Genomic DNA, 24259 nt, shown 5'->3' with positions numbered 1-24259 from the left:
GACAACATACATCATCTCACTGAATCCTCATCCCTCTTAGTGGGGAAGGGACTGCTATTATCCCATTACACTGACTCAGCCAAGAGATGTTAAGGAGTTGGTCTAAGGTCAAGTAGCTAATAGGTAGCAGATCTGGGATTTGGACCCCTGGGCATATCTACCCAGCCTGATCATCTAACAACTATGCTGTTATCCCAGCATGATGGAAAGACAGCCTAACAGAGCCTGCAGGGACAGATTAGGGTGCCAGGAAATCCATAGTCTAATCCTGATCCTGCCACTACCAACAATAAAGGTAACCATGGAAATACTTGTGTTGTCCTCTGTAGTTCAGATAATAAAATAATAATAATAATAATCTATTGCATGAGATGCAATATGACTTCGAGTAAATCATTGTAATGGGCTGAATTATGTCCCTCCCCAAACTTCATATGTTGAAGTCTTAACCCCTACACCTCAGAATGTGACCTTATTTGGACATAGGAGGTATTAGGGTGAGCCTTAATCCAATCTGAGTCATGTCCCCATAGGAAGAGGACATCAGGACATAGATTTACAGAGGGAAGAACCTGTGAAGACAGAGGGAAAAGACAGCCATCCACACAACAAAGGCCTCAGAAGAACAAAGGCCCCAGAAGAAACTAACGCTGGCCAGAAAAAAAAAAAAAGTCTTGATCTCAGACTTCTAGCCTCCAGAATTGTGAGAAAGTAAATTTCTGTTGTTTAAGCCACCCAGGATGTGGTACTTGGTTATGGCAGCCCTAGCAAGCAAATGCAATCAGAGAATCTAGCTGTGTGTTATCAACACACAGTTTTCAAATTCCTATTCTGTCCCAGGCACTATTCTAATCTTTTTCATCCACCTTGAAATAGCAGTGATTACCACCCTCCAAAGGTGAGCCCGTGAGCTAAACCACAGATATCTAAATTCTATGGTTCCAAGAAAACGAAACAGAAAGAGGTCCTTTCAGTTCTGTTAGATCCAAAGCAAACACCCCTGTAGGCCAGGTGGGGGCTGCAGGGGCTGTATTTTGACTTGGGCATTAACCCGGGTAACCAAGTGGTCAATTGCTCTAAACTGAAGGAGGAAAGGAAAGCAGCAGGGTTCCTGCTGACTACCTTCTTTTGAGCAGGTGAATACTCCCTCTTCAGCTGGGTAATTGGATTGCCTCGACTACACTGTGATGTCCAGGTTGGTCACATGAATACCCTTCACCCAATCTCAAAGCCCTGAGTGGCCACTGAGAGAGCCCCAAGGAGCACCATCTTTGATAGGGAAGGTGAGGTGGGGGCAACCGAAGTCCCTGTGACTTTTGAACAAGGCTCTTGTGGAAGGGATTCAGAGAGAGGGGTGGGGGAGCAGAGGACAGCCACGGGGATAGAGAGAGAGAGCTCAGCAGGGAGGAGAGATGGGGAGAGACATGGCACTGCTGCAGGGAGAGAAATTTGAAGAAATAAAGAGAATTTGGAAAGGCTTTGTTGCGTGGTAAGTATATGAATTCCTCTTTTTATTATAAAATTTTTTAAAAAGATTTTATTTATTCATTTGAGACACAGAGATACAGAGAGAGAGAGAGAGAATGAGCAGGGGGAGAGGCCAAGGGAGAGGGAGAAGCAGGCTCCCCGCTGAGCCAGGAGCCCGATGTGGGGCTCGATCCCAGGACTCTGGGATCATGACCCGAGCCGAAGGCAGACACTTAACCATCTGAGCCACCCAGGCGCCCCTATATGAATTCCTCTTTAATCTACTGACAAAAATGTTCTTAAAACTCTTCCTTGTTAAAGGTTGTGCTGGCTGGTTGCCTGTTTGCTCTCAGATCCGTCCCCTGCCTGTGCTCTGTCCGTCTGACGGTCACAAGCTCTGCTTCTCGGGCTCTTTTGACCACCGGCTCTAGACGAGGTTTGCCCATCAGAGGCACTGCTGGAGACTGGAGTTTGGGAGGAAAGGAGAAGCCAGGGTATTTCCTGCCCTTCTCCTCTGCTTCCGGAGGCCTATCCAGCAGCCACCACAACTCCTGTGTGGCTCCAGCTCGTGCCCAAATAGGCCCCTTATGATGCGCAGGGTCTCCCAAGTGGTCCCAGCTCCTGGACTCAGGTAATACCAGCTTCTTCATTTGTCCCTCCAGCCCTAAGGATGGGTAGTGGCTATGCAGTTGTTGGTCTTTGGGATGCTTCCTCCAATCCAGAATATTCTTTCAGCAACTCTAACACCTTTATAACCAATTCCCTGTGTTTCTTAACTCTCTAGCTAATGTCCTCGCATGGATTTGCTTTCCTGGAAGACCCCCGGTGGATATAGGAGAGAGAGGAACTTTCTCCTCACCCAGTTTCTAAATGAGGATCTCCCTAAACACAGGCCTTGTCTCTCTTTACCCATTTACTCCTTCCACCCCTGGGGCACTGGAGTGAGTAATCTGATCATAATTTTGGAAGAATTGTTAGGCCTCTTGGTTCAGCTCTGCTTCTTCCTTTTTGGAGTGAACCTTCCAAGAGAGTACTATATCTCTCTGTACTGTCCGTCTTGCCTGGGCCTGCCCTGGTCCAGCAAATGCCTACCTATGGGTAAGTCTGCCAAATTTCAGCCCACTTGACCATCAGACCTAAAGCCTACTTTTTCAGCCTGGTCTTTAGCAGCAACCGAGTTGACCCCCATTGACTCTACCTATGTTTCATTTCCTCAACTTGTTCAGAACCCAGGTGGGGAAGAGGAGTGCAATTTATTGAGGCTCTTCCAAAATCTTAATATTATTCACCAACTCTTTTGAGAACTGGATTTTGGGGGGTTTTGGTTTGTTTGTTTTGTTTTGTCTTTGGCTGCTAAAATAGCTGAGAAAGGCTAAAGGCAGGGGCATCTGCATTTAGCTGATTAGACAGTATTCCCCTCCTCAGCCATTTCTGGAACTCTCCAGTCGGGCTCACATGTGTCCACGGATCAGCCCTGCTTATTACTGACTTCCTAATTTCTCAGTCTCTCACCTCATAGGTCTACAGTGACGCCACTGAGCTAGAATATTGTTCCTAATGCCAGTGGATGTGACCAAAATTAAGGTCTGCCTTTGAGGTTGGAATCCCATCATATGTTTTTGCTGTTAAAAATAGAGTCCTGCTGTACTTGGGTTTCAGTAACACTGACTTCTAAGAAGTATAAGGCTCCTGGTGATTCCTAGAATCACCAGCGCCCTGAACTCCCAAGGCCAGAGACCTTCCTCCCTCATGGACTGTTTTCCCTCAGTGGTCCCCATCATTCTCCCTGTAATCTGGCTGCTTTGGAACCACCGGCATGCTTTGAACACACACACACACACGCGCACATGCATGCACGTATGTGTGCATGTGTGTGTGCGTGTGTGTGTGTGTGTGTGTTGTGTTTAATCCCCCTGGGTATACACAATTCAAGTCTTTTTCCTAGGAAGCTCTTTGGCTCCCATGTAAATCAAGGCCTCAAATACACATACTAAACTTTCTCCAGAAACATCTGAGCCTCAGCCAATGATCTTGTGCCAAGGTGTATTTTAAAAGTTGAGCCCAAGGTGAAAGAGTCCTGCCTTCTAGAGAAGCCCTGGGCTGTCTCTCCATCCTCCATTGTCTCTGGTCAATTCACATGAATGTAGTGGAGCACATTTGAGCTCTTGGAGTGAAGTCAGATAAGAATATCTTACACGAGAGCATATTTCTTCACAATTCTATTTGAATCCCACGATGGGGCCAGGATTCCAGGACAAGAGGTAACTTAACTGAGACACAGATTCGAACTCCGCTGTGGAGGATGCCCCTGGGCCCCCAGCCGGATGGGTGAGGTCATCTGTGATTGCTGTACAGAGGACTCCTGTGGGCTAGTTGAAACTTCTGGCATTTAGCACAAAATCCCAGCAATAGAGAATGATTCAGAGTGTGGTTTCTGGCTTCCTTGGGTGTCTACAAGCCCAGCACCAGTGTAGGGGGCTTTCAGTAGCTGAGCAATCCATGATGAATGAGTGAATGATATTTTAAAGGATCTGCAGACAAATCAGAACGCTCTGGTAGAGAGGACAGCCCAGCCTTGCGCAGCAACCCCAGGGAAGCTGCTAAAAATGCTGATTTAGGCTTTTTCTTTTACTTCTCAAACCGTGATTTTTCTTCCATCCACTTTAATCTCTGTCCTCTTATTTTACGTCACTCTCCCTTTAGACTCTTTTCTGTGGGCAGCAAACTCCCCGTTTTGCGATATGACTGGAGAAGAGAGAATTGTCTCCTGGTGAACAGACTCCAGAAAGAGTGGCGCAACCCTTTCGGCCACCACCATCCAGCCTGTTGTTGCGTGACTTGCTTAACCAACCGGGGACTCAAAGTTCTCACCCCTAAGTGAGGTTAGTAAGAGCAGTTCTATGAATTCCTTGGTGGAGTCTGAGTGGAAGATAAAAGGACAATTGAAAATACTTTGTCAAGGGGTGCCTGGGTGACTCCATCGGTGAAGCGTTGGACTCTTGATTTCAGCTCAGGTCATGATCTCAGGGTCTTGAGATTAAGCCCCTCACTGGGTTCCCTGCTCAGCACGGAGTCTGCTTGAGATTCTCTCTCTTCCTTTCCCTCTGCCCCTCCCCCCACTCTCTCTTTCTCTCTCAAATAAATAAATAAAATATTTTTTTTTAAAAAAAAGAAAATACTTTCTGGAAAGTTGAAAGGTAAAGGCCCTATAGTTTATGTGCTGATCTTTGCTTCTAGTGTAACCAAAAAGGGCCAGGTGTGCACAACTGAGCACAGTGAGAGCCAGTTAAAGTAAAGCTTCTTTCTCAGAGGTCCCGTGTGTATGCATTTGTCATCAGCATCTAATCCTTTGAATGAGAGGCGAGGAAAAACATATCTGAGAGAGAGACGGAGATAGGAAAAGGCATGGTTCCGATGATGGTTCAGGAAGGCAACACCTTTTCTCCAACGAAAGTGGGAGTTCCCTGGGAGCTAGGAAGAAACATTCCTTTGTGGCCCCCAGGATCTGTGTGGTGTAGCCACATCCTTCTGCAGATAGAGGAGAAAGAGCCACTGAGCAAGGGTAATTGAAAGTCTATGTGAGCGTGGGGAAGCTTGAGGGTGTGATGATGATGATGATGGCAATGCTGTCAGCAAGTGTCTGCGACGGGCCACAGGTTTTACTCAGCTTTGGGCCATATTTACCTCGTGTTCCCACAGCACTGTGACTTGGGTATTCTTATTCTGCAGATCAGGACGTAAGCTCAGAGAGGGTCTTTGCTCAAAGTCGTATCACTACTAAGCGGCAGAATCATGATTTGAGCCCAGATCTGTTTCAACTCTTCAGCCTGTGGGGTTTTTTGTTGTTGTTGTTTTTGTGTTTTTATTTTCTACCTGGCTAAATTTCCCAAGTTCCTAGGGAAGAGGGGAGCCATTGGTCTTCGAAAGGAAGAGAAGAGGAAAGGATGGGAAGCATACCAAGAGATGTTCAAATGGTCTCTGCGTATCCACGGGGAAGGAACTGTGTCTGTCTTTCTACTGTTGTATCCTCACACCTGTTCTCCACACAGAACAGGAGCTCACTAAACATTTTTCAATGAATGGATGAATTAGTAAATGAGTGAAAACATAAAATAGCACAGACTTTTTGAAGGGTACAGAGGAGAAAATAAGGAACTTTTTACAAATAAGAATTACATCCGACAGGAGATGTGAAAAATTGTAAAAAGTAGAGAAGATTGGGGTGCCTGGGTGGCTCAGTCAGTTAAGCGTCTGCCTCCGGCTCAGGTCATGATCCCAGGGTCCTGGGATCGAGCCCCGCATGGGACTCCCTGCTCAGCGGGGAGCCTGCTTCTCCCCCTGCTTGTGCTCTCTCTGTCTCTGACAAATAAACAAATAAAATCTTAAAAAAAAAAAGTAGTGAAGACAGAACGGCCGTTGAGGAAATGTGATAGAGAAGCCAATAAAAGGTCAATTCAAGAATGGCTGAGCAGTGAGGACAACTCTCCAGAAGTGTGTATAATTTGACAATTATTTCTGAGTAGCATTCTCTTGGTCAGGGGGCTCTAGAGAAGGATTTAGTATGCTCTAATCCCACATAATCTATTATTGCTATCATTAATTAAAAAAAACACTAATTAAAAACCTGCCACGCACAGGGTATTTTAAAAAAATGATGACGATGAGAATTATGATTTCAATTAAGTCATCAAGAGAGTTAATAAAAGTGCTGGAGAGAGCCAGGAGTCAAATCAGTTTCGCTTTAAATACACATCCTTAAATAACTATTTAAATAGTAATTATTGCTATATATTTCTCATTGTACCCATAAATATTTCAGTATATGTCTATGAATGGTATGGTCTCTTTCTAAAAACATAATTACAATTCTCACACTAAAAAGAAATGAATAATTATTTTAAGAGCATCAAATATCTAGTCAATGTTCAAATGTCCCCAGATTTTATATTTTTTATAGGTATTTGATCAAATTCGGATCCAAACATGATACATTCATATGTTGCAATTAGTTTATATGAATCTTTTAATCCGTAGGCACCATCTCTCTTTCTCTCTTCCAACTTATATGTGAAGAAATCCAGTGTTTTGTCTGTTGAGTTCCCCATGGTCTGGATTTTGCTGATTGTGCCCCACAAGGTCATGCATGTAACATGTTCCTCTGGTCTCTTGTTTTATTCCAAAATGGTATTTGGTTATAGAAGCTTGGAGAGACTTGGTTTTTCTAGCAAGAACACTTCATAAGACGTGACGTGTACTTCTATAAAGAAGAATCTGGACACCTCTTCTTGAGAAATTGGCATCCATTGATGGTCATGGCTTAGATTCATTACTTTGTTGAGGATTGCAAAAAGATGATATTCTAATTTTATTTTTTATTTATTTATTTATTTATTTTTATTTATTTGACAGAGAGAGAGACAGCGAGAGAGGGAACACAAGCACGGGGAGTGGGAGAGGGAGAAGCAGGCTTCCCGCCGAGCCGGGAACCCGATGTGGGGCTCGATCCCAGAAGCCTGGGATCATGACTCGAGCCGAAGGCAGACGCTTAATGACAGACACCCAGGTGCCCCGATATTCTAATTGTATTACTCATTCATTTATTAGTCAAAATTCTCCTAAAAAGAGAGGTCAATAGCTTTCCTAAGGTACAGTTTATACACGTAAAGGCAGAATAAATGCCTGCTTCTATGTGTTTATTTGCCAATTTAAAAAAATAGTGGGTTGGTTGTCTGGCATCTTGCAGAGGTTACCAGTGAGGCTTTTTGTTGTGGTTGCTTAGTTTGTTTTATTTTTGTTTTCTGAGTACAGACTCTGAAACCAGACTACCTGGGATCAGAACCTCAGCTTTCTCACCTGACTTTGAGCTAAGCAGTTAATCCTTTGGAGCCTCACCTTCTTCACTTCTAAACTGGCGATACTTAATGATGTCTTCATCACAGAGTTATTTAGAGGATTAAATGAAAATATGTGTAGCCCTTGGGAAAATGTTCGGCACGTTGTGAGCCCAATATAAATATTTGCCATCATGGGTGTTACTGTTGTTTGTAAGTGGTCCTGAGTGGATTCTGGGCAATGGTATTTTGTCAAAGGTCCACAAGGGATTCTAATGCTGAGCCAATGTGGAGAACCACAGGATTTTAAGTTTTAAAGAGATAATGTTATAAAGCAGGGGAGTGAAATGACTACATTTGTGTTTAAAAAAAAAAAAAATAGCCCAGGGATTGACTGCCTACCCCCTCATTCACTAGCAGTGACAAGCAAATTAACCTCTCTAAGCCTTAGTTTCTTTAGAAGGTTACTAGGAGTGTAGGGATAAGATTAATACTAGTGCAGGGCTCACAGAGTGGCTATGAGGATCAGTAATTCTACAAAGCCCTGTGCACAGTAAGTGCTCAAATAGGGTTCGCCGTGATTTGTTCAAAAACTGCACCATGGGCCACAGTCCGTGTGCCCAACTGACACCCCTCTCCCTGCCTAGATGTGGCTTTCCACAGAACTAGTTGGTGCTGCCTTTACACCATGTCTTTATTCAAAAGGCAAGCTCTAGGAATTTGGGGGAAATATATTCTATACCAACAGCTGGAATAGAAAGGAATCAGTGCTCAGTGCAATGACTGACTATATAATCTTACCCTCCGGTAGTTCATGGTAGGACATTTTAACTGCAATGGTATTTTAAAAGGGAGAAACTTCCAATTGGCTAAGCAAATAAATAAAAGCCATTTGAACAGCTCTGCATCCAAACCCAGATGGATTTTCCATTATCACATTTGTGCTTCCTGCTTTATCAGATATTTCTTCCGTCTTCCTGTTGTACGGCTTTAAGTCATTTGTTTTTGTTATCTACATGCTATAAATTTGGGGCATTTCATTTGAGACACTGAGTGCTTTAAAAAGAAGGTATTTGGTTTTTTAATATCCTAATTTGTCATCCATAAAGACAACAGACAAGATCGTCTGTAAGAGACAGACGCTGAGGGATGAATTATTGATCAAACCATAAGCAAGTTGGAAGATGAAATGCATTTGCCAAATCTATATTTTTAAATCTTTTCCAAACTTCTCATCCTGCAATCCTAGAGATGTGTCAATAGTAGAGAAAGAATGCTATTTATACTACAGGAAGAACCAACTGGAATAATCAGAAGCCGTATTTTTTAAGGCAGTACTTCCCAATATTTCCAGTACTGAAATCCTCCTTTATGATTTCCTCTCCCTGTGGGCCCTGTGTTTGGAAAAACTGAACATACCAACCTGCATTTATCAATATTTAATTTATTTCCCCATATTTTATTAATCAAAGTCATCTATCAGTGCCACCTGGAACATTCAATCAGTACGAGACAGCCTGGGCTATTATACTGAATTGCTGTAATTCCAGCTAAAAGCAAGAAAATATTTGCTTTAAAGAAACCGTCTTTCATCTGAAGACAGACATTGTGTTCTCTACCCCAGCATGAGAAATGGGGATGACAATCCTGACATTCGGGGCCCTTTAATCTGTGGTTCAAGTTTATGGTAGGCAGAATAATGGCCCCCCAAAGATGTCCATGTCCTATTTCCCAGAACCCAAGAATAGGTTAGGTTTCCATGGCAAAGGGGAATTAAGGTTGCAGAAGGAATGAAGGTTGCTAATTGCTGATTTTGAGATGGGGAGATTATCCTGGATTATCTAGGTAGGCCCAGTGTCATCACAAGGATCCTTAAACGTGGAAGCAGAGGAGTTAGTGTCAGAGTGATAGGATTGGATGTGATGGGAGAAAGACTCAACCGGCCGTCGGCCATCACTGGCTTTGAAGATGGATGGAGCCAGGAGCCAAGGAATGGGAGCAGCTTTTAACTGGAAAAGACAAGAGAATGGATTCTCCTTTAGAGCCTCCGGAAAGGAATACAGTCCTGCAGACGCTTTGATTTGAGCCCAGTGAGACCCATTTTGGACTTCTTTCCTCCAGAATTGTAAGATAATGTATTTGTTATCTTAACCCACCAGTTTGGGGCAGCTGCTGTCACCAATTTGTGACAGCAGCTGAGAAAACTACCACATAACCTCTTTCCGCAAACTCTTGACCTCTATTTCCCTTATAGGCCCTGTGCTCTGACCAAGGTGACTTCTTCAGTGCCTCCCCGGGCATGCTTTCCTGTCTATTTTCGGATCCTTGTTTATGGTCTCCCTCATTAGGACAACACACCACCTCACGTCAGCAGAGGTGACTCCAGTCCATCTCTCAGGATGCTGCCCGGATGCCTCCTCTGCTCTAGGCCCCTGCACCTGCTGGATGCATGGAATCTCTTCCCTTGGGCTCCTGCGGCGCTGGACTGTCTATTCTGGCTCTCGCTGCATTTTCTCCTGGACTAGAGTTATTTGTGCTCATGTCCTACCTTCTCTACTGGATTTTAAACATCTTGATGACAGGGCTAGTTTTTATGCATCTCTAAATCCTCTACAATGCCTAGCCCATTACATTTATGGTCTACCAACTTATATAATCAGTCATTTTTATGTGTGTAAATGCACATACATGCATGTGTGTATATATGTATATATATATATGCACATGACATTATAGAACATTCATATGCTTTCACAGGAATAAGAGGAAAAAGAGCATTCGGGTTTTTTACCAACTGCCATACAAATGTTAATATCCCAGGCATGTCTATATTTTAGGACCAGATGAGCTTTTGTCTCTTTACAAATTGGAGGCCAAGGCATGGGTGAGTGTGGGGGAGTTTATTTCTTGATTGAGGAGCTGCATGTTAAAAGTGGAGAGCTGTACCTGAGACACGTCTGTGCTTATGCAAAGGATCGGAGCAAAAGAGGAATGGGGGCTCCATGAGCAACTGTAGGGAGGTTTTGAGCCAACAGCCTAATTTTTCCTTTTATTCGGGATAAAGGAATGCTACCAGAAAAGAATGCAAAACGTTTTTTTTTTCCTGCCAATGTTGAATAATATCTTTCTAGAAAGAAAGAAACTAGGAATAAAACTAAGTTATGACATCAAGTGGCTGATTACACACTTGGCTTGCACTCTGTAAGACAAGGCATTCTTTAAAAAAAAAAAAAAAAAAAGAATTGGAATGTTTTGTCTCCAGGATAAGCAGGTATCTTGTGATGCCATAACTTCCAGTTTTGTGAAAACAGAAAATTGTTCTTGTTAATATTTTGCCTGTTGAAGCAATTACTTTAGCTGTTTTTTAAACTTTTGTTCTTCTAAAATAAACATCAGACCCAGGAATACACTTCCCTCCAAAGACTATCCTCATCTCAGTACATTTTTAGTTCATGTCTTCTCAGATCGCTTCTCGGCCTTTTGGCTAAGATCAAGTGTAGTTCATGTCTTCTCAGAGTCGGGAAATGAGAGCTCACGAGTGCCTTTTTAGATATTTGGATTTACTGACCGTTTTCTATATGCCAGACACTATGCCAAGTGCTTTATAGAGATTGTGCTATTTAAAACCAACAATTCTGCGAGGTGGGCTTCACTTTACAGTTTGGGTAGCTGAGCCATAGCGCGTTTAACTTCTTGCACATGCTTTCGTCACCAATAAGGGGCACAGACTCAACTTACCTGGAGGTATTTGCATCTCCAAGCCTGTGTTCTTGACCTCAGTGACATGCAGACCCTCTCTGCGGGCTACTGGCTGGGCAGAGGAGGTGGTGGTATCCCTCCTGTGCACAGATGTCAGCTTTTGTCCTTAGATATTAGAATTATGAGGAAACTCCAGAGCTGGACTTTCCAACTTTTTGGACAAGAACCCCAAATGAGAATCACATTTAACATCTAGTCACTGAACACACACTATGAAATAATACCATCACTGCTTGATATGTATTCTGATGTCTTTTATTCTATTCTATTTCATTTTTTAAAAAATTCCCGTCAGGATGCACTAGATTGTTTTCATAATTCACTAATGGGCCATTACCTTTATTTTGAAAAACACTGCACTAGAACATAGCTGGTCTATCTTACACAATTACCTTTTGAAGAAAGCTCTACCATCTTAGGCAAGTCATTTAATTTCCAAGTCCTGTGTCCACATTTGCACAATTAGGTTGGGCCAGATTAATGATTCTTAATCCTGGCTGCACGTTGCAAATATTTGGAGGACTTTTAAGTACCCTTATGTCCAGGTTTTTGCCCCAGGATTTCTGATAATTACTTGTTTTGGGGTGGGGCCTGTGGATTTTTTGGCTGGTTTAACTCCCCGGGGTTACTCTACCATGCCACTAGAGTTAGCAATTACTGGACTGGATGATTACTACATTTTCTTCGAGCCAACAATTCTGACCATTTTGATAAGGTTCAGAGATTATATTTTTTAAAAATTCTTTGTAAAGTTAGTATTTGTAAGGAGAAAAGGGTATTAACCTTGAGCAATATCCCTTACAACAACGGTTTTCACATTCTAGTTACATAAGGAATTGGTGTTTAAAACTCCTGATGCCCCGAGTGTACCGCCATTGATTCTGATTGTGGACGTCCAGGCTGGGGCCACATACACTTTATTTTTGATGGGACTGGTCTGGGAAACACTGCATTACATCATCTCGACAGCTGTGGGTAGTTTCCCATAGTCCTCAGTGCCGGGCACGCGGCCTGGGGCTGGGGCCCTGAAACATTTGCTGAAAGCTGCACCATAAACCTTCCCGGACACCACTCCTCTCTGCCACTGTCCCGGCTTCGCATCCGTTTCCCTCTGTTCTTTGATTTCTTTTCTAACTCAGCCCCAATAAACGATCACATTCTGCGTCTTCTCTTACTCCAACCATAATTACGGCCTTAAATATCAAAATCACACTCAAACTGGGTTACTAAGACTCTGGGAGGTATGGTGGTAGGTAAAAACAATAGGATGAGCTTGAAAAAAATCTTTAATTTTTTTTAACAAATACTTTTAGAGTGCCAACTATGTGCCAATCTCAGTTGCAAGGACTTTATAAATATTAACTCAGTTGATATCTGTAATAGTCCTATGAGATAGGTGCCCTCATCCTCCAGTTTTATGGATTAGGACCCTGAATCCCCCTGTATTTCTGTAGCACTGATTCTGCTCAGTGTTTTGAAGGGCATTATTACTATTTTTTAATATAAAACAAATAATGATACTGTACGGAGTTGAGCCCAGAATCTCAGTAATTTTTTTTAATGATTTTACTTATTTGAGAGAGAGAGAGAGAGAGAGTGTGTGAGCAGGGGGAGGGGCAGAGGGAGAGGAAGAGGGAAAAGCAGACTCCCCGCTGAGTGGGGAGCCAGATGCAGGGCTCAATCCCAGGACCCTGAGATCATGACCTGAGCTGAAGTCAGATGCTTAACTGACTGAGCCACCTAGGTGGCCTCAGTTAATATTTTAATAGGAAGTGGAAAATAAATTTGATCTTGGGGTCAGGCAGACCTCCTGTGAGTAGAGGCTTAATCTCCTCCACCATTAGAGGTATTTCAGTGGAAAAATTTGAGAATTTGGTATTAAGGAATTACTCAGTAAAGCATTCTTAAGTTAATTCACCCAAGTAGCAATTTTCTTGAATATTATATAGTACGGCTTTCTTATTTAAATTTTATCTCTAACCATGTAAATGGAATGTATTGCCTAATACAAAGTAAACATTTTTTTGAGCTAACAAATATGTATTTGCCAATAAACTAATAAAAGACTAGTCTCTCATTTGCCAATTGACATAGATACATATATACCCTCACTCTGATATGCAATAATTTATTTATTGGTCAGTTAGGAAAGATACAATCCCCAAATGAAGATGACTCACATGCAAAGGAAATTTTTCTGCTTGTAACATTCATTTATTAACTGGCCTGTTGGGTTGGTTTTCTGGAGTTTTTCTAGAATTTTCTAGGGGATTTTGCCTCCTTCTCATCTACAAAACCAAGACCACCTGTCTTCTATCTGCAGTCATCCCCACCTGGTCTATCTCCTTGTTGCCCGTCTAGCTCTGAGCTTATTTCCCAATGTCAATATCAATGTTCTTGTGTTGTTTCAAAGACCCAGCTTCTATCTAGAACCACATTTCAGATAATCAGTGTCATTTCTTTTCCTCTGTGTCTGGGTCCTTGTCAGTAAAGCCCCAGCTGATTGGGAGGGGGAGTCTGAGAGAGTACAATCCAGCTGTACCCATTGTCATATCTTAATCTTACGGTGGCCAGGTTTTTCTGTAGGAAGTGTATCTTAGAGTAACCAAATAGTTCCGGTTGATGAAAAAATTTCTCTTTTACAGAAGAATGTTGGCTAAGAATTGTACAAGGAATGGCAAAACTAGAAAATCACCACTTTTCCATCCTTAATGAAATCACCGTTTCAAGCAAGAATCATCAACAGTTGCTAACACCGTTAAGTGAAAGATTGATGAGGAATAGGAATACTGACGTGGTACCCACAGGACACTTGCTGACTGCAAGTAGAAAAATATAACTTTAAAAATGAAGGCTTAAGCTGTCACCTTTTATTTGGTGATCGATCTTAGTATTGAATACTAGGAAACCAGCTTAGGTGGTTATTGTTGTGGTACAATGTGAACTACATTGCCTTGCCTGTGAAGTATTCTAACAAAAATGTTTAACTTGCATCTAATCAAACCTTCGAAGCTAACATTCACTTTATAGGAAATACAGGGGATAAAGTAAAAATTAAATGACATCATGCAGAAATCAGACAAACTCAAAGTGGAACATTCTACAGGACATGTCTTTTCAATGAGTCAATGTCGTAAAAAAAAAAAAAGCATGTGTTTGGGTTCTCCTTCAGACTAAAAGAGATTCAAGAGACAATAATAACCACTGCAATGTGTGATTCTTTAGTGGATCGCAGCTTGAATAGCTGTAGAAAACATTTTTGAGAATGGGCATTTGTCTTAATTCAGGCTGGTATAACAAAGTACTATTGACTTTGGTATATAAACCAGTGGCTTATGAACAACAGAAATTTATTACAACAATAAAATAAATGAAATTTATAAACAGTGGAAATTTATAAGTTTATAGATAGAAATTTAGAAATTGATATACAAATTTCTCTAGATGTTCGAGATCAAGGTGCCAGCATGGTTGGATTCTGGTGAGAACCCTTTTTTCCACATTTCATTGTATTCTCACATGGCCAAGAGTGTAGAGAGAAAACAAGCTCTTTTGTGACTCTTATAAGGGCCCTAATCCCATTCATGAGGGCTCCAGCCTCTTGACCTCATCTCATCCTAATTATCTCCCAAAGGCCCCACCTTCTAATACAATCACAGTGCGGGATAGGGTTTCAACATACGAACTTGGGGTGGGGGGTGGACACAAACATTCAGTCCATAACGGTATCACATGATATCAGCAAGCTATTTTCAGTTTTGTTAGATGTAAAACTTACGGTTATGTAGGAACATGTCCTTCTTTCCCAAATACAATATATTTAGGGATGAAATATCAGGAAGCAATTTCCTGTAAAATACTTTAGGACAAGGATAAAGAAAATATGGCAAAAGATTGACAGTGGTTATAAATTTAGGTTTTGGTTACATAAGTGGGAATTACATGCATCTTTCTACATTTTTGTTTCTTTGGTTTTCCAAGTGTGGAACTTACTAGAAATTCAGATTCTAGGGCCGCACTCTGGACCTACTCAATCAGAAACGCTGCTTCTGGAAGTAAAGTTTGAGAACCAGTGCCTTAGGGCATGGTACGGGTAGGTAGGAATGGATGGTAGGAAAAGGATCCATTTGGCACTGTGATGGAATTACTGAGATGAAATATAATATCAAAAATGAGTCCATGCGATGTAGACATGAGAGTGGGAAGTGAAGGTAAGAAGCCAGGTACCCTCCAGGTCTGAGAGGCATCACTGCAGCATGATGGAGGGCACCTGCTCAGGGCCCAGACTAGACGTCACAGACCACATGGCCTGGTGGTGTCTCTTCTTCATCGGGGGTGTCTGGTTCTGCCATAGCACCTTCCATGGGTGCTCTCATTCTTCCAAGACAGGTCCCTTCTTAGAGATTTGGGGCCTGCTCCTAAGACTGTTATTAAGTGCTGACAGAAGGTGCTGTGTGGAATGACTCTCACCTCCCCTGACATGCCTTGCTCTGCAGGCTGGACTGGCCACACAGTCCCATTCTCCCCCTCCAACCTCCCATCTTAGAGCAAGAAGAGAGCCATCATTCCTGCCTGGTCCATTTCATCCTACTTCGGTTAACTAAACAATCTCAGACTTGTCCCAGGCTTACCTAATGAATATTAGCTCATACGTGGGCGCAGATTATAATGCTCCGCTGAAAAAGAGCTTCACATATAAAATGACGCTAACAAGCCTTCTTTTCACTTACACCAACGATTTTACATAGCATTCTCTAGAACGGTATTTCCCAGAACATGTTTTTAAGAGATAATGCATATGAAAATTGTCTGTGGCTCAAAAATCTGGAAAATACTAGGCTAACCATGTTTAATCAATTTCATTTCATGCAGAATTTCTCCATTAAGAGTCATTGTGAATTTCCACATGGGGCAATTATAGAACAAATCCTCCCAAGTATCCTTGCCTGTCGAATGCATGTACAGATGATGGCTCAGAGACATGTTTTAGGAACTCTTTCTTTAAAGCTTAATGGGTAAAATCTTGTGGAAAAACTGTATCTATGCATTAAGGAAGCAGTGATAAGAGGCCTTTTTTTGATGTGGTAGGAATGATATTGTTTCCAGAGTTTTAAAAACAAGCATAAAATGGTTTAAAATAATGGCAAATCCTTTCGATATGAGCCTTAAAGACCCAAATTTTCAAAATAACTTACCTTTGCAGAATTCATGAATGAAAAGCTGTCAGAGATGAAGCCACCGCTGTGACCAACTCGAGGAAATAACATGAACATTGGGTCCAGGCATCATGCAATGCAGGGGCCCTGCGAACAAGAGCTCTGCGCCTGGCCAGCAGGGGTCGGGGGAGCTGATCCCCAACTTATGGCCGGATAGATGATTCCGTCTGTTTTCAAATCCTGGGCCTTACTTTGTTTGTGCTTAGGGAAAAATAGGTACAGCTTTGAAGTTTTGGCCTTCGACATAACAGTATACCTTATTCTAGAATAAGGTGAGACTCATATGCTGCTTGGATAATGTTAATTTAAACATTAATTTTACCCCGTTTTAATTTTCTTTTTCCAGAAGAGTCAAGTGAAAAAAGCTTTGAGCGTTATCATTTCTTGAGGCTGGAGAAGAGGCGGAATGAACCCTGCGTTGTAAGTCTTAACAATAAAGCAATCATTGCTCTCATAACTGTTGAATAATTTAGGCTCTTTTTACCAGACAAGAGTTTGATTGCATTGCTAGGTTTCCTGACTTAAGGAGCAAGGTAGCAATAGTAAAACTGGGCGAGGAAAGCTCCGGGCTGGATGATAAAGGCCAGGATATGTATGAAATTAGCACCGAAGATGCTATCAGGCTAATCCTATGGGGGTGAAGAGGCTCAGGGGGGGTTAGCCACCCTAAGTGACTTAGATCACGTTATGAGACAAGTCTAGAGACATTTTCTAAAGAAAAGTGATCAAATACAGCTCAATTTTAATATAAATTATGTTTTTGTGAGTACACAACACGAATTATGTTCTTGAACATTTATCTGGAAGTAAATATACTTGGACACCTTCCTTGCCAAGCACTGTGCTGAGACATTGGGAATTCAACAGTGAACAACACTTACGGAGCTTACTTCCTAGTGGGAGGGGCTAAAAGGCAACTACTGGAGCCACGAATGAGGGCGATAAGCAATACAAGGAAAGAATGCGTGCTGTGATAGATCATAACAGTACTTGTAGCTGAAATGATCCTAAAAGGCCTTTTAGGAAGGGACTTGAAAAGTGGGGATGGAAGGATGAAAAGTTAGATATCCAAAGAAACAGGGAGTAGGGGATGTGGAACATTCTAGGCAAAGGGAACAGCAAGCACAAAGACCCGAGTTATGAAAGGGGTTGGCAGGTTGTGTATGAACAGAAAGAAGCCCAGTGTGGCCGAAAGCATAAAGATCAATGAAGAGAGTTCCAGAAGACGACATTGCAGGGGCAGGTGGAAGCCTGATCATGTAGGACAGCAGGAGACCCCATACAGATTTTGCTTGGGGGTAGTGAATTTTGGACTTTTGAGCTCCAGAACTGCTAAGAGGATAAATATGTGTTAAGTCACCAAGTTTGTAGTAATCGTTACAGCAGCCCTAGGACATTAATACACCTGTGCAGGAAAAGACTGTCCCTGTCTGAGTCTACCTGCACCCCTCCCCATCTGAAAGAAACAGGATCATTAAGTGATTGGTGCAATTCAATCCCTAATATAAGATAGTGGATTCCTCATTCAGTGTCTGGTCCTCAGTACTCTTATCTCTAAGAACTCATTTTCCTTGCCTCATCTGGCGTGATCAGATTAAAGAGGAATAATACACACTAGCCTAACTCATAAATCACACCACTGATTTATTGGTTTATTCATGAAAATATAAATACTAGAGTCTGCTTACTCAGATCAGCCCCTAAGCACTGCTTTGTCTTGCTTGGGAAGCGTAAAGTCAGAATGAGGCAACGGGTTTATCTTGAGGGCTGATGTTACCAAATCTCACAGCCTGGTGCATTCACCTCCTACCTGGGATTAGAACACTGACGTTAGTTAGACAGGTGCTCCCTCTCCTGATTTTGCTGGGACGTTCTGGCAAATTCTGCCTTGCAGGTACCACCTTTCTTGAGTCCTTGATGGTTGTCATCCAGCTGTTTCAGCAATATTCCTTTAGATATGCTACAATGACTCAATGTCCATGTATATATAGTATCTCCTCAGATTCTTGGGTCACAGTGTCACCAAGAACTCTTCATTCACTCAGATTCATTCAAGAAACATTATTCAGTACTAAATGCTATACATTGCAGTAGGATATGAGACACAAAGTTAAGTAAGACGGTCTTATTCTTCACAAATTTTATGGTTTTTTAGTAGATTAAAAGCTGCTGTGTATTTCTCCTATAGAGAGCTGATCTCATCTATTTTTTTGTGATTTCATGACTTTCATTTTTTTACAGGATAACATTTCCTGACACTTACTGTCAACTTCAGGAATGGTCCAGTTGAGGACTTACAAACCAGTTAAATCAATCCAATGAAATAATCTACCATTCAGACATTAGTCAGGTCCTGTTTCGACGATTTTATACAAGTATTAACATTTCACGAGTCTAGGGTGATAAAGACCCTAGCATATAAAGTCTTCCTGATGTTCACATTTCCATAAAACAGCAAAGAGATGGTCATGGCCGTCTGTCAGAGCTGTGCCCTGGGTGGTCCCTTCTGACCAGTAGTTTCATTTGTAATGGTGATAGACACCATCACTGAGTGCACCTTACTTTTTTCTAATTTTCTCAAGTCCAAAACTCAAGACTATTCCAAGAAATCACAAAATCACGAGCATGCCGTGCACTCTACTTTACATACATTGTGCATCTAACCAGTGAGCTTCTGGAGTTACGGAGCTATAGCTGTTTGCACCATCATTTTCATAGAGAGACCATGTTTGGTAAACGCTCCTTCTTGGTGTGACATTGCTGTGGTAGCAAGCAGTCCCCCTGGTTTGAAAGTTCATGTTAGTCAGAAACTAGGAAAACTAGGAAAGACTAGTGGAAGAGGGATTTTTGTGTGTGACCTAGGACAAGTCACTCACCTCTCTTAGCTTGTTGCCTTGTTTGTGTCAGTTAAATATTATTTATTTAGCTTTCCCAGTTTTAAAATTCGATGACTCTTTGAGAATCTCTGGAAAATAGGATCACAAAAAGTTAAAGCTCTTCTGTTTATTGGTAAGGACTCAGGTCCATCTTATGGAGAACTTCAGAACGATGTTAGCCAAATTCCACTTCGAGTGGTTTATCAAGTAGATGCCATAAACGGTCAGCAGATACTGTCCTTGCTTTGTCTTCTTCATGGAAGGGAGAGGCACCATTAAATATAGACACACCCAAACCCCACAACTACTTTCCTGAAACAACTTCTTTATTTCCATTTTCTGTTTACAAAAAAGACAGACAGGATAGGGGGTGGGGAGGCGGGAAAAATGCTTGGTCACCCCCAGAGAATAGAGGAAGAGGCCAGAGCCGACAAAAATGGAGGGGATTGCCCTTCCCTGCCATTATCGGTGACAGCAGTGACCGAAAAGAAGTCCAAGCACGGATCAAAGGCTTAAGTTAACAAGGTCAGTCGGTTTCGGGAGAGTCAGAGGATCTGTCCAGTCCATGAACAGGAGGAGGGTCTATTGAGGCCTTGGCTGTGGGCGGGAATGGGCCGGTCTCCTGGGAGATCTCGGCCGCCGGCCCCAGGGCCCGTAGGGGCCGCGAGGTGAGTGCCGGGGGAAACCCCTATGGACCACCGGGGCTCGCCGCAGATGGGGCATGGCGAAAGGGAGCACGGATGGCTGAGGGTCAATCATAAAGTCATCTTCGGAGGCAAATCCTGTCTGGGTAGGGGAGGGGACGTCTGAATAGAAATAGTTGGAGGAGAACTGATCCGACTGGGAAGGCTGGTCTGAGGAAAAATACGTATCTTGGGGACAGAACAGGACCCGCGGCATCACCTGCTGAAAAGGAAAGGGACGAGGATGTGGGGGCAAGGGCAGGCGGGGAGGCGGGGGCGGGGGCAGAGGGGGACTCGGGAGGAGGGGGCTGCCCCTGGGAGGCGGCCAGGCCCGCGGGTCTCTGTTGGGCTGCCGCGGCCTCTCACCTGCCGCGCCGGGTCCTTCCCTGATCCACGTGGCCACGCGGGCGCGCCGCGGCAGCTCCACGCCCCAGGCGTCCGCCACGTGCGCCAGCAGCAGCTGCGAGAGGTGGCGGTGCGCGCGCTCGTCCCAGTGCACGCCGTCGCGCTGCAGGTGCTGCTCCGCGTGGCGGAAGTGGAAGTGCAAGTCCAGCACGTCGAAGCCGTGTTTCTTCGCCTCGGTAGAGCTGTAGAAGTTGGCTTCGATGACTCGGGCTCTCAGGGAGTCATCCCCGGGCTGCTGCTTGTGCTGCAGGAAGCCCGCGGTGATCTGCTTGCCCACGGGCATGGCTGTGTTCCACACCAGGAGGCACGACTCGGGCAGCACCTGGCCCAGGAGCCCGAACACGCTCTCCAGGTTCTTCAGGTAGCTCCACCAGGAGCCCGGGCCGTACCTGGAGAGGTCCCAGAGGCAGGAGTTCATGATGATCACATCCGGGAGGCCGTGCTCGCTGGACTGCAGCTCTTGCAGGATGGCCTCCAGGTAGGGGGAGTACACGCGCGTGAGGAAGTAGAAGCGCACCAGGTGGTGGTCGTCGCAGAACTGGCGGACCTCCCGGTACTGGATGCCATTGTGCATGGGGCCCATCTGGCCTCCGTCCACCAGCTCGTCCTTTTCGAAGGTCTCCTCCCCCTTGGCCTTGAGCTGGTTGGTAGTGAGCAGGCAGTCCTTCTGCAGCAGGAGCACCAGGTCCTTGTACACGGCCCTCTGGACCGAGTCTCCCAGGATGACCACGAACTTGTTGTGGAGCAGCTGCTGCACTTCAGAGGCCTGCAGGTGGACCATGACGCCCAGGGCGCGCGGCCTAGGTCTTTCCTTTACGTGCGGCAGGTCTTCAGATTGCTAGGACAGAAGGAGAGAGTGGCTGGGAGCGACCCCTACCCCCCCTCCCCGGAAGGCTCTCGGTGTGGGCAAGCCTCGGGGAAGGGGACGGAGGGTTGGCCTGGGAAGTCCACGCCCTTAAGCCTGGGAGTGGGAAGAGAGCAAGGAGGGAGTCGGAGGAGCCATAAGCCCTGCTTGGCCGGGCCTCACCTTGACCTGTGAACCCCTGCCCCGTGGCTCTTGGGAGGCCCAAGTTCCACCAGGTCAGAAGCGGCCAACCCCACAGGCCCTCCCCTGGCTGGAGGAGAAACTGGCCCTGGGAAGGCAGCTCAGGTGTCTGACCCTGGAGAACGGGGAGGCAGACTTTGCAGCTGCTTAACAATGAGGACTGTGAATGAGCAAGAACGCCCAGAATGCTGCGATATGTTAAACTGAAGAAGTTACATGTCACATGTGAGCCCTATGTCGCTGAAACTATAGGAAATAGATAACATGGAAAGAAAATATGCAAAAACATAGCTTTTAAGAGAAATGTAGGATTATGGATGGCTTGCCTTCCCTCCTTTTTTGTAAATATACTTTGTATAATTGTATGTTTCTTTTAATAAAAAGAATTCAGTGAAATGTAACAAACAACAGAGGAAAAGTATGGGGTCCCTGGGTGGCTCAGTCGGTTAAGCATCTGCCTTCAACTCGGGTCATGAACAGGACTTGTAAAAAAGGGCAGTAACACTGGAAATAATTCACATGTTACAGCTATAATATTCTTTGCTTTCCATAGGAAGACGATCAGAATATGCCAGCCCCAAATATGCCATTTTGGCATAAGGATTATTTTGAGCTGAAGGCAACCAAGAATCAACAGACACAGGAAGAGTTCCCGGCCTAAAAGCAGTGTATAAATTTCCTTTTGAGGCAGGTGCTCCTTCCCCCACCAGGAAGAGAAGAGTCAAGGAAGAAGATAGGGAACTGTCAACACCAAGATGAGTTTTCATAAACCGACTTTACAGAAAAATAGCCCCGATTTTCCATTAGTACCTTCATATACTTCTGAGTTGTCCCCACATTTCATCATCCCATGAAACCCAAACCCCTTTTCCTTTATTAAAATGGTATATAAGCCCCTGAATCTGCTTTTTTGAGTTTCTATTCTGTGAACTCCTGTGCACATAAATATTAATAAAAATTGTATGCTATTTCTCCTTTAACCTGTCTTTGTTTAATTCACAGGGTGCCGACACTGAACATAACAGGGTAGAGGAAAAGTTTTTCCTCCTGAGCACATTGCATAAAATGTTAAGAGTTGTGAAACTCATCTTCAAAACTTCAGTTTATTTTCAAGCTGTCATTTACAACCATATCCATTAATGAATAAAAGGTAACAACACACTTCAATATTACCAACAGATTTCAGATGGGGAGGAACATGGCATCCACTTCATACACTTACACAGAAGCCAACAAAATCCATTGTGGCTTGATATTCGTAGGCTTTTATGCATCAGTAAGCATTTTAATAGGGGTGGGTGGATAGCTACTATTAAATTACACAGTTTTTAAAAGCTATACTATTTGTGGTTTTAAATGGGTACAAGCACAAAAATAAAAACATGAAAATGGGTAGTCTGTAAGAGTTGCCCTAAGAGAACAGTTGAAAATATTGGCTTATTTTTCCCCAAAGAATCTTCATTTACATGATTTTGTTATCAGAAAGAAAAAGGATAGAGCTCATTGTGGTACAACAAAATAAAACCTTAAGCAAACTCCAGATCCCTTTGGGGCTCAGGCACGTTCCTTTGTTTGCAATCATTTCTCACACTTTAAGTGTCTACTCAGTGCTCCACAGAGGGGATATAAAAATGAGTAAAACCTGGTCATGCCCTTCAGGAGCAGATAGAGTGCTAAGTGCCATGAACATAGAAGGAACAGGTGCTGCGGACTTTCAGGGTCTTTGTGAACAAACAGTACCCCCCTGCCCTAGACCCCAGGCTCCAAAGTACAAAGTGAAGGGGGAAACCTCCTCCCAGAGTTTCTCATGACGCTCTCTCTGGGCTGGCACTCTGCTCCCATAGTGGGTCTCGTCCCGTATATGATATTGAACACCATCCCCTTCCATTAGAGTTCTCTCCCTGCGATGGGTGGGCAGATCTGATAACCTGGTGGCTCTCCAGGCAGGGTACTTTGTTTGCTGGGCCCAGTGCGTTCCTTGTCTGGGTGTGAAGTGCTCTAGACTGGGACTCACAAGTGGGAGTCCAATCCACTACTTAAAAGCTGTGGGAAATAGAGGCACTGAAGTATACCCTTGAAGAGCACTGCTTTTGGAGCAACAGTACTTGGGTGTGAATCCCAACTATTCTATTTGCCACTTACTTAGCCTTTCTCTGCCTCAATTTTCCTCATCTGTAAAATGGGACTTTGAGTGTCCACTTCACAGATTTCACGCGAGGACTAAATGTAAAATGGTTAGAACAATGCTTGGCAAGTAATAAGCATGGATAAGGGTTAGTTATTCTAATTACTGAGCAAGTTTCAAAACACCGGGTTAATCATCTATAAAAGGAGGAGGAGGACTTACAATGTTTGCCCTGTTTGTCTAGCAGGGTTCTGTGATGATCGAATGAGACGATCCGAGTGAAAGATTTTGAATAAAGCAAAACTAATGTTTGTTGAGTGGCTACTGGATGCCAGGTGCTTTACAAATGTAATCCTATTTGTGACACAATCTTTATTATTTCCATTTTATAGAGAAGGATATCAATGTGATGGAGCTAAAATTCAAAACCACCGACGCCAAAGTCTGTCTCTGTAGGGAGACATCCTTTACAGCAGAGACATCCTTTATAGCAGAATGCCCTGCAGGCTGGTCTGAATCGAAAAGCTTGGCTCCTGTCAGGGAGATATTTGAAGACAAGATAGAAGAGTGCTTTGGTGTGTGGCAGGCAGGCAACCATTTCCTCTGCCTGCCCAGGAGAGGTGGTTTATGTGTACTGGGGGCGGGAAGCGGGGGCCTGTGAGTGACAGTATACATATTTCATCCCATACCTTGATCTCTACCAAGAGACATGCAAAAAAAGTGACCTGGATTTTAGAATAACCAAAACACAATTCCACAGACTCCCAGTGTTTGAGGAATCCTGGCTGCCCTGTGTCCCCACCAGTGAGCTTAACCCACCCACATGCTGCTCCAAGAGCCCAGAGTCAAAAC

At 43.7% G+C, this 24259-nt stretch overlaps 1 protein-coding gene, 1 long non-coding RNA gene and 1 pseudogene across 5 annotated transcripts in view; 2 read left to right on the top strand and 1 right to left on the bottom strand.

Annotated features, from left to right (window-relative positions):
• The window catches only part of PCED1B (PC-esterase domain containing 1B), a 91193-nt gene that overhangs the window by 59762 nt on the left and 7172 nt on the right, over positions 1-24259 (bottom strand). For 3 of the 4 annotated variants that reach the window (XM_031034372.2, XM_031034369.2, XM_031034370.2), the window contains exon 2: positions 19455-21075. The exons of the other annotated variant lie outside the window; for it this stretch is intronic. In XM_031034372.2, the coding sequence (XP_030890232.1) occupies positions 19732-21018 (1287 nt within the window). In that variant the 5' untranslated portion in view covers positions 21019-21075 and the 3' untranslated portion in view covers positions 19455-19731. Of the gene's footprint in view, positions 1-19454; positions 21076-24259 lie in introns of those variants that run through there. 4 annotated transcript variants of the gene reach the window in all.
• On the top strand, positions 10763-10871 carry LOC115942914 (U2 spliceosomal RNA; annotated as a pseudogene).
• Positions 14534-22261, top strand: LOC145721782 (uncharacterized). The gene is made up of 2 exons (XR_014145689.1): positions 14534-16693; positions 21836-22261. It is a non-coding gene; the product is annotated as an uncharacterized LOC145721782 (long non-coding RNA).

This window comes from Leptonychotes weddellii, chromosome 5, assembly GCF_054177405.1.
Source record: "Leptonychotes weddellii isolate Sample4059 chromosome 5, ASM5417740v2, whole genome shotgun sequence".
In the NCBI taxonomy this organism is placed as follows: Eukaryota; Metazoa; Chordata; class Mammalia; order Carnivora; family Phocidae; genus Leptonychotes; species Leptonychotes weddellii.
This window is presented reverse-complemented; position numbering and strand designations above follow the sequence as displayed.